The 15,260-nt window shown below is 55.6% G+C and overlaps 1 protein-coding gene across 4 annotated transcripts in view; it reads right to left on the reverse strand.

Annotated features, from left to right (window-relative positions):
* Positions 1-9,753: 9,753 nt before the first annotated feature.
* IGSF9B (immunoglobulin superfamily member 9B) overlaps positions 9,754-15,260 on the reverse strand; it is a 41,581-nt gene continuing 36,074 nt past the window's right edge. For 2 of the 4 annotated variants that reach the window (XM_031443358.2, XM_031443357.2), the window contains exons 19-20: positions 13,435-13,556; positions 9,754-10,758 (exon numbers count right to left, since the gene is read on the reverse strand). In XM_031443358.2, the coding sequence (XP_031299218.1) occupies positions 10,550-10,758; positions 13,435-13,556 (331 nt within the window). In that variant the 3' untranslated portion in view covers positions 9,754-10,549. Of the gene's footprint in view, positions 10,759-13,434; positions 13,557-15,260 lie in introns of those variants that run through there. The other 2 variants (XM_064482238.1, XM_064482237.1) reach the window with 1 other exon arrangement.

The following is a 15,260-nucleotide window of genomic DNA, read 5'->3' on the forward strand; positions in this document are numbered from 1 at the left end:
GGGAAGGAGACAGGAGACAGGGGAGGACGCCCTCCCCTCTCTACAGCCAGCCCACTCCCAGAGCCAGCCTGGGTCTCCCTGTCGGGCGCCCAGTTAGTGCGTTCACTTTGGCGTCGTGTACCTGTAACACACCCACACACGCACATCCACGCACACCCCTAGCCCCCACACGTGCACAAACACACGCCTGGTGTCTTTCCAGAGTCCACTCAGGAAGCAGAATGGTGTCCCATCTTCACCATCATCCTCTGCTCCAAGGGGTCCCTGAGACCCAGACCGAGGCTTGGCACACGCTGGCATTCGCAGGCTTTTGAGAAGAGGGAGACAGAGCAGGGCGCTCAGCAGAGACAGGTTATACAGAGTGTAGGATGTGTTCGTATAAGGCTTTGGTACAGCACCGGATAAACGTTCTTCTCATCTGATTGCTAAGTTGTCTCTTAGAAGGAAAAAAAAGCTTACTGAAAAAATAGTGTTTTTATTTACTTTTGAGTTACACACCTGAAGTTCAAAAAGTAAGCCTCTAGTTGCCAGTCAGATCCACACTCAGGTGTTCTGTGTGCAGCGGTACAACTTAACTTGTTGGCTTGTTTTGACCAGTTAACCGAAGTCAGCCAACCAAACCATGAAGTCGGCTGCCTGTGATAAGTGACTTCAGCCAGTCCATACATACAGAAGAGACAGAACACAAAAGCCCACCCCATGTCTCCCACCCCAAGCCCCTAAGGGAAAAATCAAATAGAAGACAAAATACAGCAAGATTTAAGGACCCAGTGGGACAGAGGAGGTTCAGCCCAGCTGGCCTCTTCAAGAACAGCACCATAAAGCACCCTAGCGCAGTGGCGTTGTAGGACTCGACATTCAAGAAATGGAACGAGGTTTGAAGGGGCTTCACAAGAAGACCTGGCATGGTCAGGGCAACCCTCAAAGAAAGCTAAAGACGGAAAGGGTTTGCTATGAGAGCAGGAGCTCCCATGACAACACTGAGTCCTCAAAAAAGAGCTAACACACAGGCGTCCAGAGGCACGGAGCTGGCGTGTCTCTGGAAGCGGCGCTGAGACCGCTGGTTGCCCTGCCCTCTCTCTGTCTACAGACTACTGGGAGAAATGGGGAAAAGAAGTCCTTACACCTTGCTTCCAGGTGTGCGATGGAAGAATCATACGCAGGGTGATAAGTCTCTCCTGGTGGAAGAGAAAAAGTTGGAGACAAGAGGGACCGGGCATCGCTGACATTAAGCTAATGTCGTCCCTCAGGTCAGTGTCCGCAGAAGAGGAGAGGCAGGTGGTGAGGGCACACCCTACTCGTGCCCTCCCTCTGGCCCCACAGATAGTGGTTCAGAAATGAAGTCTGAATGAGGCGTTAAGACATTTTGAGATTGGTGGATACGACTTGGTAAGTGGAGCCTTAAACTGCTGTTCTTCCCTAAGCCAGCCACTCGGTCTGCCAGGTCCCGGCAGTCAAGACCACCACACAGAGCATCCCCTCCCAGGCCCCGGGCACAGCAGCACCGGAGAGGCCCCACGCGCCAGTACTGGGCCGCATCCCTTACGGACAGGTGTGTGCTGTGTGGGTTCTCCAGCTCCCTTGCCTCCCACTGTGATGTTGCCCGAACACCCACAGCAGAGAGGAGTGGACAGACCCCTCTCCCCAGGCTGCTGGTTGATGCGCAGGGGAAAGGACGTGGCCCACACGGGTCCCTGGTGAGCAACTCCCCGTGAGTCTGCCTGCCCCAGAGGTACAAAACGGGAACAGCTCTGTACATCCCTCCACCCCCTACGAGAGAAAAGCACCAGAACTCAGTACCCCTTCCACGTGAGGACGAGACGTGTGGCACAAGCACATGGAACAGCTCATGTTCCTGGCAGTGGCCTCGGGCCTCAAAGACCCAGTTAGAGCACCCGTCCCACCTCCTGTCCCCTTCACCGAGAGGATCAAAGACGGCAAGTTTTGCTTACTCCCCATGTGGTCGGATCGCAGTCCGTTCTGCCCCAGGTGCCTTTGTGAAAGGCTGGCTCTTCCGAGAAATTGGGGCTTACTGGTCTATCTACTTTCTTCCCCAGGGATGCCACCCTTTCACCGTCTTCCTGAGGCTCAGGGCCAGGATCGCAGAAAGGGTAGAGAGAAGCATTACGTCCCATCCAGGCTCTGAAATTTCAAGGTAAGGGCTATGTCCCTCGCCTTCACTTTTCTTCCCGTAAATGAAGAGCCCACTTGGGGGCTGAGGGATGGGGTGGGAGTACATGGGTCAGTGAATCTTTTGGTCTCATGTACCTTGAAGCTAAGGACCAAGCCTTGGGTGTCACGTGGAAGGAAGAGTTTTAGAGTAACCTGAGACCCAGTGGGGGTACTAACCCCATGAGGGGCCTCTGATGCTGGTCACATGTGTACTGGAGGTGGGGCAGGGCCCATAGAGAAAGAGAGGATCACTCCAGGAACCTAGAGAGCCACGCTGTGAAGCCCTCTGGGTGTGGAGGCCTTGGCAGTCTGGAAGAGGTTGCAGGCCAGGAAGGGACGTGGAGTGTGCTGCTCTTCCTCTTGCTCAGCCTCCCTGCCAAGTCTTACAAGAAGACCTCTTTTGGCCTCCGGAGAAGACCGCAGGAGAGATTAGTTGCCTGCCAAGGACAGGCGCACGGCCAGCTGGACCCAGTGTCGGGGCCCCCAGTGCTGCGTGGACAGAGCCCATTTTCCTTCGGTGACCTTGGAAAATGAGAAATGTCCTGAGCAGGTGTGCCAGGGACTCAAGGACAGTGCCCGAGTGAGTGCAAGGGCCCCTTCAAGTCTGCACTGTGGGGGCAGGAGGGTTCGGAGTCAAACTCAAGCTCCACCCCAACCCCTACTCTCCTCATAATCCCCCAAAATGTAAAGAGAGCCCTTCGCATGGCTGAGGCACCTGAGCGCCTCTACTGACCAAACTCCCTAAGACAAAAGCTCTTAGCTAGCATGACTCTCTGGTTGGGGAATAGGGGTTAGTATTGCCTTTTTTTGGTTAATGAGCAGGACGTGGGCAGAGAGACTGCAGCCACAAGTCTCTCCTGGCTGCCTGCACCACCTGACCCTGCACCAGCTTCAAACACATCGCTCTGAGCTCTCGGCAAGTCAGAGAAAGAGCTAGCACCCGGGGAGGAGAGTTGAGGCCCTTGCAGCGTATGTGAGGTCTGCGGTTCTCAGAGAGGTATTCTTCAGGGCACACGGAACTTCCTGCTCAATACAAGCGAGTGCCTGTTCCCCAGACTCTCCAGTTCCAGGTCAGACTCTTCCAGCACAGTGTTCAGTTCTGAAGGTCCCAGGCCAGATGCCAGAAGGAGGTCGCCCCGGCCCCATCCTTTCTGTGGTGCCCCAACTTCTCCTCTCACTCCCCCACCTCCACTCAGGGTCCCAGGATTAGGCCTTTCCATTTCCAATGCCGCCTATTTCCAATTAAAATTGTAACTGGAAAAATCATGCATGGTGTATTTACACCAGATACCACAGCCACACTGGTTCCCAGAATCTGCAGCAAAGAATGACCAGGGTGTTCTTCCCCAAGACTGAGCCCATGCCGTCCGCCTCACAAAACTCTGTTGAGATGCTGCACCCTGCAGGGGTGCCTGAGTCAAGGCGCTGCAGAGCAGGCCAGGTACCACCATCAGCCCCCCAGGTGATCTCAGCCATCTCCTCCCCAGTGCTGCTGAGCCAGAGTCCCTCCAAGGACCTGGGCATCACTGAGGGTGCCCATGTGGGCAGTGTGGGGGAACACTCAGAATCTGAGCTCTCCTGCTGCCTGTGTGAGCACCTGCACCAAAACTCAGGCCACAGCGCCCCCTCCCCGTAACAAGACATGCTGTGGACCTTGGCTGTTGGGGCTGTCAGGTCCAGGAGCTCCCCACAGCCCTCGGCTCTCTTGTCCTTTCTGCAAGAGGATTGTTTGCTTTGTTACTTTGTACATTTTCATATGTACACATTTCCATCAGAAAGACCCAAGCAACTCTGAACAGAGAGTGTCTCAAAGGACGGGGCATGGAGGAAGGATGGGGTGGGCATCAAAGTGTGAGCTGGAATCCCAGGCCACCCCGGGTGGTCCTGCTCCAAACATCTCTAAGCACAGGTACAAAAATAAAGCGAACTATGACTTGATATAGATAGAGAGATAAGCTAGATAGATAGACTTTATATAGGTTTTCTGTCTATTTACGTGTGTGCCAAGGGCACGAGCCCCGCTCCTCTGGCGTGGCTTTATCTCCTGCCCTCCCGTTTCCCCCTCCCTAGGGGTCCCACTGCCTGAAGCCTCCCAGGCATGACTACTGCGTCCGACCCCTTCACCCACCCATCCACTTATGTAAGTTCCCCTCTCTCCTTAAAATAGAACACGTTATATATATTTATATAATTTTATATACAGTCTCCATAAAAATACACTAAAGATGGTATATTACTAATTTTACCCTCCTACCAAAATAGGAGTTGCCTCGCAAAGAAAGAGTCAACCAAAAAGAGGGTCTCCTAGCCTGAGGCTACTCAGGCAAATTAGCATGTCCCTACAAATCTTATACACGCACACACGCACACATACCACACACACAAGTGCACACCCCACTCACACCACACACCACACAAACGTCGCATAGCACACGCGTGTTTGTGGGCACATACACACTCTTACTTCCTGAGCCCAGGGAAGGAACAGGGACTAGACAGCTGGCTGGGGCTGGAGGCCAGGAAGATAACCTGGTGACTGCGGAGGGCAGGTGGGACAAACCCATTTCTCTGCCCCAGCCAGGACTCAGTCTGCTCACTGCCGACCCCCATTGTTTTCAGTAGGCAGTAAAAATACTTGTTGATAGAGTGATTGACAGTTTCCCTTCCAAGGACTACAAGACGGCCGTGAGAAGGTCTATTCCCCATGCCAGAACCAAGGTCTTTTTGACGCCCTCTGCCAAAAGGAAGCAAAAAGCCCCTACGCCGTCATCTCCAGTACGAGGATAGTCGGCACTTGCCCCTTCCTTCTGCACGTGAAGACCCTACGTTGCCCAAAAGCATGCTTGCAGTGTTTCTAAGGCTGGAAATGCAAATCCCCCTCCCCAGCCCAACCCTCCCCACCTCCCAGATTCCCTTCCCCACCATAAACCATGCACAGGGTCAAGATCCCGGAGCCGTGAAGAAGTCGGGTAGGAAGGAAAGAGAAGTGACTGGTGTGTCTGCGGGGTGGAAGTGAGCGCACACCCTCGCTCCTAAAGTGAATCCAGGGAGTCCCGTGCCAGGGAGGGGAGGGGTTGGTGGAGCACATTCCTTCAAGACCCAAAAGAACACCAGGCCCAGCAGCCACTCATGTCACCATCTAGTGGGGTGGGAAAGACAGATGACAAGGAACCAGGGACAGGCACTGAGAACAGGACCACTTCCCCCTAACTCCCCGGTCTAGCTCTCCCAGCCAGTGGTCCAAAGCTGATAACTGTGTCATCAGCCTTCAGAGACCTACGGGCCCACCACAGAAGAGAACATCCAAGTGATTTCAGTTACTGGTTGCTGTTCTAGCTGGGTATTTAACAGCCAGGGTGCCCAGGCTCTTCTGGGAGGCATTGGGCAGCCAGGGTGGAAACCACTGGGGCATTGGGGGGTGGGGCGGGGTGGTCTCTGGATCAGACTCGGCCTACTGACAAGTATTCCATCAGCTTCAAGTGGGGTCACAAGAACACTCTTACCCTGTCAGTGACCCAGCACACAGAGTAACTAGTATGGATATTCTGTTTGCTCATGAAAGACTAATTTAAACGCATAGACGGGGGCTCAGAAATGAAGCACTGGACCAGTGTGGGTTCACTGCCAGTCAGAGGTGGGTGGTCATGGTCACCCCTAAACAAGCATCCAGTTGCTCCAGAGTGCTGAAGTCCAATCTGGGCTTTGATCCTTGGTTTATCCACTTCTTCTAAAGGAGAGATTTTTAATTCTGCCTCTTGATCTTAAAGGAGGCAGATTTGGAGACATCAGAGAGGACAAGGGAATGGCTGGTCTGATTCCAGGGTGAGCCTTTCATCCTCTGATGTCCACCTCACAAAAGGAGACACGGTGGGGACGAAAGCTTCAGGTACAGAGCCTCCGTGTAGCTCCGTGGTCTGAAGCAGCCTCCCCTGCCCCCAGGAGGAAGGTGCAGCCAAGCCCCAGACCCTCCACTCCCTCCCCAGTGATAGTGTCTCAGGACCAGTTTCAGATCATGGATGAGGAAGGAGAGGTCACCTGCCCCTTCTGCTTAGAAGAACAGACACGAATTCACGAACCTCCAGACAAGTGTCCCGCTTTGCGTCTGAGGAGCCCCCAGAAACAGACATCACAGAGGACACATCCACACTTGGTCTGGGCACTAAGTGTCAAAGGCTAATTCTAGAGAGAGCAAGGAGGTGTCGCTAAGAAGGAGGGCCCCTTCAGGATGCAGCGCCAGGACCCACCCCTACGGTCTTTCTGCAGTGACTACATCACCCCCACACCTGCCCCCAAAGTGGTCTTCACTGCCTCCGCTGCCAGCCTACCCCATTCCAGGCAGTCTCTCTCTTTTCCTGGGACTGTTCCCAACCTGGACGCTGCCCCGAGCGGTAAACAAGTCACCACGTGCCCAAAGAGAACGGTGGCCTTGGTCTTGCTGCCTGTCCCAGCACCACCCCCTCCACTCCAGGGCCACCTGGCTGTCTCCTCCCCATCTGGCCTTACAGACTCCTGGCAAAGCAGCTGACCTCATCTCCAGCCTCTGACCCTCTACCCCTTCCTGAAACACCCCCACCAGTTACCTCATTCAGTCTGGACCTGGACGTTAACACACCCCTGGGCCCTTTTCCCAAAGCAACAATGCAGGCCCCTGGAGCTCCGAGCCTCCAGCCTCCCTCCCTTTATTTGGGAGAAGACAGAAAGGCAGAGGGAGTGGGGGAACGCACTCAGGGAAGCCCCAGGTGCCTGTCCACCTCTGCCTTCCTGTTGCTCGCCCCCAACACTGCAGTGTCCCTCAAAGCTCCTTTACATGCAAGCAAAGCAAGCCAAGACGAACCATTAGCATTTCTTTCCATGTTTCTCTGCATAGTAACGTACTTTACGTACAACTCCTCCCAGGCCCACAAAGGCTTTTTCTAACAAAACTGCAAGAAACAGCTCCAGCCACGCACACTTCAGCCCTGGATTCTGGTCCTGGGAAGTGGCACCGTCGCCCCGATGCTCTGTGAAGTCTGTTTCTTCCCTGAAGCTATTTTGTTAACTTTGCAAAAAAGGGAAGAAAAAAAAATCCCTAGTCAGGAAATCACACATCTGACTCCTGCCAGGTTTCCTCTGCATGAAAAGGGCACAGGAAAACAGCCAAATCAGTTCAACTCCAAATATTTTAGGTTCCACATCGAAAACAGAGCACTGAAAAATATTAATAATGACTCACCCCAATCCACCCCTGCTCAAGACATCCCCACCAGCATGAACATGAGATATAGGCCCCTCCTCAAGGGACGCAGACCCTTCCCGCAGAGAAAGCAGAGTCTCAGAGGCCTCACAGACCCGCGTATCTAGGAAAGCTGGTGGGGAGACAGGCTAGGAGCTCCAGAGCAGAGTTCACCACCCTGTGCCGGTGGGGCCACACGTGACCACCCCCGCTTGACCTCACCTGGTCAGCCAGTAGCAAGTCGAGAAACAGGACCCGCCTTCTCCTTATTGCTTGTTCTTCCCCAACAACAGCAGCCTCAGACCCCGTCTGGAATCCCTTTACCCTCCCCCTGGTCTGCGAGTTACCTCACCAGAAACAGCTGCCATCTCCAGGCGAGACGGAGGACGAAGGGGCAGACAGAAGTCTGAGACGCACGAGCACAGCTACCAGACCACCCGGGGGCCAGTCCGGAGACACGGGATCTCCTGGAGACAGCAGCTTCAGAGCCGGCACTGCAGCTGTTACGGCCGAGTACAGAGGACTCATGGTCCCTAGGGATGGCTGCACCGTGCACACACGCACCATCACACCCACACACATGCACACAGCCAGCACCCAAGTGTGTGCCTGTGTCACCCCTGCCTCCATCTCAGGGACAGAGGGGACCTGTTCTGCCAGTTTCCATAGCAGTCCTTGAAGGAAGGACTGCACCAGCTCCCTGGGGTGCAGGAAGACCGCCGGCTCCACAGACACTGTCCCCAGGAGGAAGCCCTCAGGGACGCCCAGCACAGCTGCCACCCAGCGGCCAGCAAAAAGCACAGCTCCAACCACCTGGTCTGATGTGCTGAGGTACAGGGCGCAGCCAGAGGAAGGGAGGAAGGGGTCAGCACCTTTGTTACCAGTGGAGATGGCTCACAGGAGGGTCCCGGAGGAGCACAGCCCCCGGCCCTATGCGACACCCTAAGGCAGCAGGGCCCCCACAGCGTCTCCTCTTCTCTGGCGACCTCAGGACCTGCAGTCCCAGCACAGCCTCGGAAATCGTGTCTAGTTCATCCTGAAGACCACCGCCCTGACGCCCCACCACAGCCCTGCTCTGCGCGAGAAGCAGCAACCGAGAGAGTACGCACAAGGCCACGACCAGCCCCTCGGGCCCGAGTGCCTGTGAGTCACGTGTCGGGCACGGTGGCAGAGGTAGTGCTGCCTCTAGAAAGGAGACAGAGTCGCCCTTTGGCTGGAGCTGCCACCCGGTGGCAGAGTGGACTGGGGCGCCCAGCCAAGTGGGCTGGTGCAGGTTCCCCTGGGGCACAGGGCAGTGGGCAAGGCCAGCCACGGACGCTGCCCCAACGCCCCTCTCTCCATGACGTGTCGTGTTCGGAGAGGAGCTGTGGTGTGTGACTTGTGAGGCAGAACCCAAGGGCGGAACTGGCCCCCACTCGCTGCGCTAGAGAGAGGAAGTGCTGGCAGGGTCTGCAGGGCAGAGGACCATCCCCGGGACGATGAAGAGGCACCCGGGAGGAGCCACTCCTCGCTCTGGGGCCACCTTGCCGGGGTCATCAGGCTGAGACTCTCTGGAGCCTCCACTGTTTTGACTGGGCCATCGTCTAAGCAGGTAATTGGGGACAGGGATGTCCCCAAATCCACCAGGACAGCAGCACCAAGAAGGAAGGACTCTGAGGAATCTGACAGCCACCATGATCCTCGGGTGGCCAGAAGGGCAAGCTCCTGAACGAGGAGAGAAGGAGGCCAGACGCACCCCATCCACACTCGGGCCCCTGCCATCGTGGGCAGCACCGTCGCCTTATCAGGAGAGACAGACACATCTTCAGTGATGTAAGATGACCTCGCAGAAGCTTCTGGGAGCTGACAGTCTGAACTAGGACAGAACTCGGCAGAGAAGGGACAGCCTGACTCCCACCTCCACACCTCCACCTCCACTCCCAGGCCTCAACCAGTGCGCGTAAACAGAGCTGGGGAAGGGGGGCCTGGAGCACCCCCAGAACCCACGCTCTGGTCCCATCCTATGGGAGCCTGGGTCCGTGGGGGCCCGCAGGGAACACGGAGGAGGGCGTGGGCAGGCTCCCACACGTGGCAGTTTGTCAGTCTAGGGGATCAGAGCTCACAGAAGGAAAGGAGGAATCCAGTCAGAGCTTTGGAACAGCGTTCCAGAGTGTGCCCGCCAGGCTGGGCTACAGCAGAGCCCCGGCACTCCACACAGATGGCTCTGCAGTGGGAGCCCTCAGCCTCAGGGCCCCGCCCGGCTGGACCAGAGCGGCTGGAGAGCTCACATCTGCGCACAGGGCCGCCTCCCAGCCCCGCTGCTAAGCAGTTTCCACTTCCCAGCCAAACCGTGGAAGGAAGGAAGGAAGGAAGGAAGGGAGGGAGGGAGGGAGGGAGGGAGGAAGGAAGGAAGGTGCCCGTCTCACCCAGGACCGAAAAACAAAGGCTGCGCTTAGTTCTGTGGTAACTCACCGCTGAGCCCCCAGAGCAGCCAGCCCCTGCCTCTGCTCCGGGCGGGGGAGAGGGAGACGGACGGGTCACACAGCTGAGGAGCCATGAGTCCTGTGTCGGGAGTCGTGCCCGAGACAGGCGCCAGCGCCCCCCAGCTCCCCCAGTCCTGCTGCAAGCCCACATGCCTGCTGCCCTCTCAGCCCCTCACTGACCACAGAAATAAAAGCACTTCGCTTCCACGTACATGTATATATACAGAGGGAAACCCACCAGCTACACACGACGTGCATCTGTATCTCTACAAGAAGAGTCTGGAAGACGGCAAGTCCAGCCCCTCCACAACTTGGAAACTGAAACTGAAGAGCAGTGAAAGCCTCTGCTTCCACTTCTTCACTCCAGAGACACTTGAGGAGGTGGGAAAATCAACCGAGGGCAGTGGGGTGGAGGAGGAGGCAGGTCTCTCCTGTCCCCAGTTCACTTCCCCTGCTCCGCCCACTGCCACTCGTCTGCCCCAGCCTCTGTCCCGGACATGCGGCCAGCAGGCCAGATGCAGAGGAGACGCCAGCTCAGGCCAGAGGGCGAACAGCAGAACCAGGGTCTCAGCAGCCCTGGAAACTAAAGGCCAGGCCACCCTCCACCGGTAGGGCAGGACGAGGCCCCGCACACCCATCGCCCAGCATCCTACCCTTGACCCTCAGCCAGCGTCCTCACACGGGGGACACTCCAGTGGTGACATCACAGCAGAGTGGCATGGCCAGGGTCATCATGCTCCACGCTGCTGAGAATTGCTGTCTGGTCCTCCGGAAGCTGGCGGTGACACAAGTCCGAGAGGCGGGCGAAGGGGTCGGGCCGGGAGTGTCTCTTCTTCCTCCGGAGGCAGACAGCTTCATCGGGCCACAGGACCTGAGGGTCTGGAAGCCGCTGAGCCTGGGAGGCAGAACCATCTAGGAAGGAGCAGGTGCACACGCACATGAAAAGAGAAGACAGCAGTGAAAGGGAGAAGGAAGCCTTGCACACTCCCCTGTCCTCAGTCTCCAGTACCACACAGGAGTCACCCGACTGCCCCGGAGACCGGAGGGAGAGTGCAGCAGAGAAACCACCAAGGGCTGCCAACCGCCCGGCCCGCCCCGCCCCGATTCTAGTGTAGCAAGAGTCCAGCAAGCGGCACAGGTGTGGCTGCACCTCCTGCAGGTTCACAGACCTAGTCAAGCAACCTCTCTCTTTCATCCTGTACTTAATACTGAATGTATGTATTTAGTATCTTTTACCTAATATTTTTTCTTTTCTTTTTATTAAAGAAATATCCAGACGTCTCTTTTAGTGCCTCCTGGGTACCAGGCATCATTCTAGGTACTGGGATCGGACTGTGCACACTCCCCCTGTCCCCTCCCCCCAGCAGTGTTCGACATCACAAGATTTTACACATCTGCATCAGAGTCAGGTCTGGCCCTACCTGGACTGCCAGGGCCACCTTTCTGCCTCATGGTCCTTCTGGGGACACAGAGGTAAAGCCCTGGCTTTCTAAAAGATTATGCTTTAGTGTGGGGATGGGGAGGAAGAAACAGACTGTAAAGACTTAAAAACTACAGACAGAAAATTTTCAGGTACTGCGAAAGACAAAATGGGATCCTGAGACGGCAAATGATCGAGGTGCTCCTCCTGCTCTCCAGAGCGGTAACACGCGACTGAGTCTTGAGTTGTGAGCCTTCCACAGACCCGGGGGAACAGCGTCCCCGGCAGAAGGGATGGCCAGTGGGAAAGCCCTCAGCCAAGGGCAAACGTGAGACTGGAGGAGGCCTGTCAAGGTAACGCAGAGTGGGCAGATGCAGCGAGGCCGGCAGGGCAGGCAGGAGTCTGTCCTGGTTGCGGGGGGATGCTTCTGGAAGGTTTTAATCAGAAGTGTGTGAGTGTGTGCTCCAGTGACTGAAAGAGAGAGGATGTAAACTGACTATAACTCAGTAAATCTTAAAAAAGAAAAAAAAGAGAGGAAGTTATGAAATTCTCTAAAGGTCACTCTGTTCGCTGTATATCAGATTCGCTGTAGGAGCCATGAGTGAGGCAAGAGGACCACTTCGGAGGCTACTGGCCAAGATGGGAGATGGGAGTGACTCAGTAGTTTAGCAGCTGAGACAGAAAGAAAGTGGTCAGATTCAGGCTGTTTTAAAAGTCGAGCCGACATGGGAGGAGGCTCAGGCGTAGGGTGCGTGCTTAGCATGTACAAGGTCCTAGGTTCAGTCCCCAGTGCCTCCGCTTATATATACATACACATAAATAAGTAAACAAACCTAATTACCTCTCACCCACCAAAAAAAAATTTTTAATAAAGTTAAAAAAAAGAAAAAGTTGAGCTGACAGGCCTTACCACGTCGCCGGACATAAGATGTGAGAGCAAGAACAGAAACAAGGCTGAAGCAGCCTGAGCCGCCGGCAGGCAGAAGCCACGCTGCCTGCGAGCCCCGGGAGGAGCCAGGGAAAGCAGGTCTGGAGAGACGGTCAGTCACTCCATTCTGGACACTGTAAGGCTTATGAAGCATCACAGGCATGTTCAGTGGCAGCTGGAAACGAGACTGGAGCTCACGAAAGAGATCTGGGCTAAAGATGGGGACATTTGGGAGCTGTGACCACTTGACAGGGAACAGGCCCACTGCAAACAGAACGGGAGAACATAGGCATCGGATGGGACTTTTTTCAAGAAAAAAAAGGATGACACATGTGGTAGGTAAGTAGGTAGGTAGGTAGGCAGGTGGGTTGAAATTTCAGCTTTGGGCTCCTATTTCTCAGCCAAAACCTAAAAAGTTCATCTTTTTCTCACCCTCAGTCCCCCCTCTACAAGCTCAGAGGCCAACAGTGCCGCCTGAAGGCTGAGGGAGAGCCAGTGCTGCCGCCCCGAGACCCAGGGCCTCACGGACACTCTCCCATCACCTGGCCAGCAAGGAAAGGCGCCCAATGGTAGACACGAAAGACTAGCCAGGAAGCCTGTCACAGCACTCCTAAATCACTGGAAAAAGAAAGCACGTGATAAATACCAGGGAATTTTCCAAGTCTGAAAAAGGCCTGAATTATTTTTCCACTATCCTAGAAGCTACCTATCGCTGCTGGATAAACACCACACACTTCCATGGATAAGGCAGTTGCACTGTGTCTCATGGAGAAAAGCCTGGCCAGCCCACAGAGGCTGAGTCCAGGCCACAGTGTCCCCTTAACACTAACTAGGACCCCAAAATTCCCATGTCCAACTAGAGGCCTAAAACGTTAGAGAGGAAATAACAAGGAGATAGGGACATCTTCAAGGCAGAGCAGACAGCAGACTGGGAAGGGTGAGTGCTGCCTAAAACGATGCAATACATTCTCTATAGGCGGACACACAGATGGGTGGTTCCCAGGCAGGAGGAAACAGAACCAGGAGGATGATCAGAGATTTTAACCTCTTCCTTCTCCTCTCTGACATGAGAATTAGGTTTCCGTATCACTTGATCATTCGCGTTAAGGAGAAGCAAAGAACAGGATACACTGGTGGATTGATGCTACAGAAAACCCAGATCTGGGGTCCTGGGCCAGACCGGCCCCTAATAATGGCGGGTCAAGGTGGGAGGGAGGAGCGGGGGCTCCTGGGCATTTACCGGATCGTCTCTTTGACTTCGAGGAGCCCTTGGATGACTTTTTGGGCTTCTTTATCCGCTGGTATTTCAGAGCCTCCAGCCTCTCAGGGACAGCAGCATTCCCGGGCGCAGGTGTTTGTGTCCTGGAAGGGAATGTTGGAGAGGCACAGGTCAGCTCCTGGAAGAGGGAGCTTTCGAAGAGTTTCTGGAAGAAAGCCAAGCAGCTGACCCGGAGGAGACAGAGCACAGCTCCACAGAGTCCCAGGTGCCCGTGACGGCTCCCCAACACCTGCCTTCCTACTGCTCCTGAAAGAGAGAAACCCAGTGGGGAGCTCCAGCAGCAGGAGCCTGCCTCATGTGGAAACCCATCTGTGGAGCCATCAGAAGACCTAGGAAAGGAGAGACAGGCTTTAATAGTGAGCCCAGCACATGTCACTCAAGCTGAGGCAAGTAAGGTCAGAGGAGGAAGCAGCTTCAATGTCTGAAGTTCTCAGAAATCATCACAGTCAAAACCTTGAAATGAAAAGTTAAAGGGCAGATTAGGAAGGGAAGAGAGCAGCTCCAGCCCCACTAACCGTCCTCAGGAAAGACAGGGCCAGGCCAGATGGGAACGCAGGGCCCAGGAAGATGGAGCTTCACAGGGCTCTTCCCTCCCACCTCCAAGATGCAGGCAGACCCTGGTGGCCAGCACGACAAACAGCTGTCACGTGCCAACACTTGAGCAGCAGACGGGGCTCAGGTTTCATCAGTCCCGTAAGAGCACAGGAGAGGGTGGGAGCGGATCACGATGCTCAGAGTATCCCCATCGGGCAGCCTGGCCCAGCCCTTAACATCTGTAGCATGTATCTGGTGGACATCCATAGTCTAAGATCCGACAGAAACAGAGGCCTTCAGGAGAGGAGACCACAGATGTCGGTGTGTCTTCCCCCGACCAGGGAAGTGGACAGCGCCGTCTTCCTGAGACCAGGTGCACAGTTAGGACAAGGGCGACAACGTAATTGGGCCCTGTGCAGCCCGCGTGACAGGGACCCAAGAGCTGGGAGGGTGGGCATCTGTGCCGATCTGTGCTTATTGGAGAGGGTTTTTCAAGAGTCATAAAAGAAGAAATCTAGAAGACCTGTTATCAATGCTTTTCTTCTCAAAGTAAGCCAGACTTGGAGCCTGAGGAATAAAGGGAAAGAGAGAGAAGTCACTCCTTCCCGCAGTGCTGGCGTTAGCATGCCATCGGGGAAGCAGGGACACTCCAGGACCGCGCTGGCCAGGGCGAGTCCCTCTTCCTCAGCCCACGTCGCCCTCTTCCATCTCCAGCACAGTCAGTTTTGGACGACTCCTGATTAAAGGAGCAGGACAGCCAGACCTGCCAGGGGAGCAAGCAGTCTGAGGTAAAAGGAAAACAGGAGCAGGGGACTACAGCCACATCTCCCCAGTGTCGGGCACCTCTGGGTGACGAGGAAGGAAGAGGCACAGACTAACTGCAGGTGAGCCTCTGGTCCTGGGGCTTTCCTACGTTAGCTGACAGTGAAGCAGCCGCTGTCTTCTACAAGGGGTGTCATCGTTCCATCGCCCATGAGCCCGTGAGGTCCCGAGAAGCTCCTCCCCAGTTCAGGTCAGAGACGTCTCGGTTCTCCACAGCCCTGACACCACAGAGCTAAGGGTCCACCGACGTGCCCAGTCTCAGAAGTAGCCCAGCTCACCACTGGACGTCAGGCCTTCCACCCTCAAAGACCCCAGTGCCAGCCCCCTACTCTGCTCTCACGGACTCCGCAGTCTGCCCACACAGATCCCGCCCAGCGGTGGCTGGAGGGAAGCCTGGGAGGCAGACACAGGACGGAGGCGGCTGGGGCGCC

The sequence above is a fragment of the Camelus dromedarius genome, chromosome 34 (assembly GCF_036321535.1).
Source record: "Camelus dromedarius isolate mCamDro1 chromosome 34, mCamDro1.pat, whole genome shotgun sequence".
In the NCBI taxonomy this organism is placed as follows: domain Eukaryota; kingdom Metazoa; phylum Chordata; class Mammalia; order Artiodactyla; family Camelidae; genus Camelus; species Camelus dromedarius.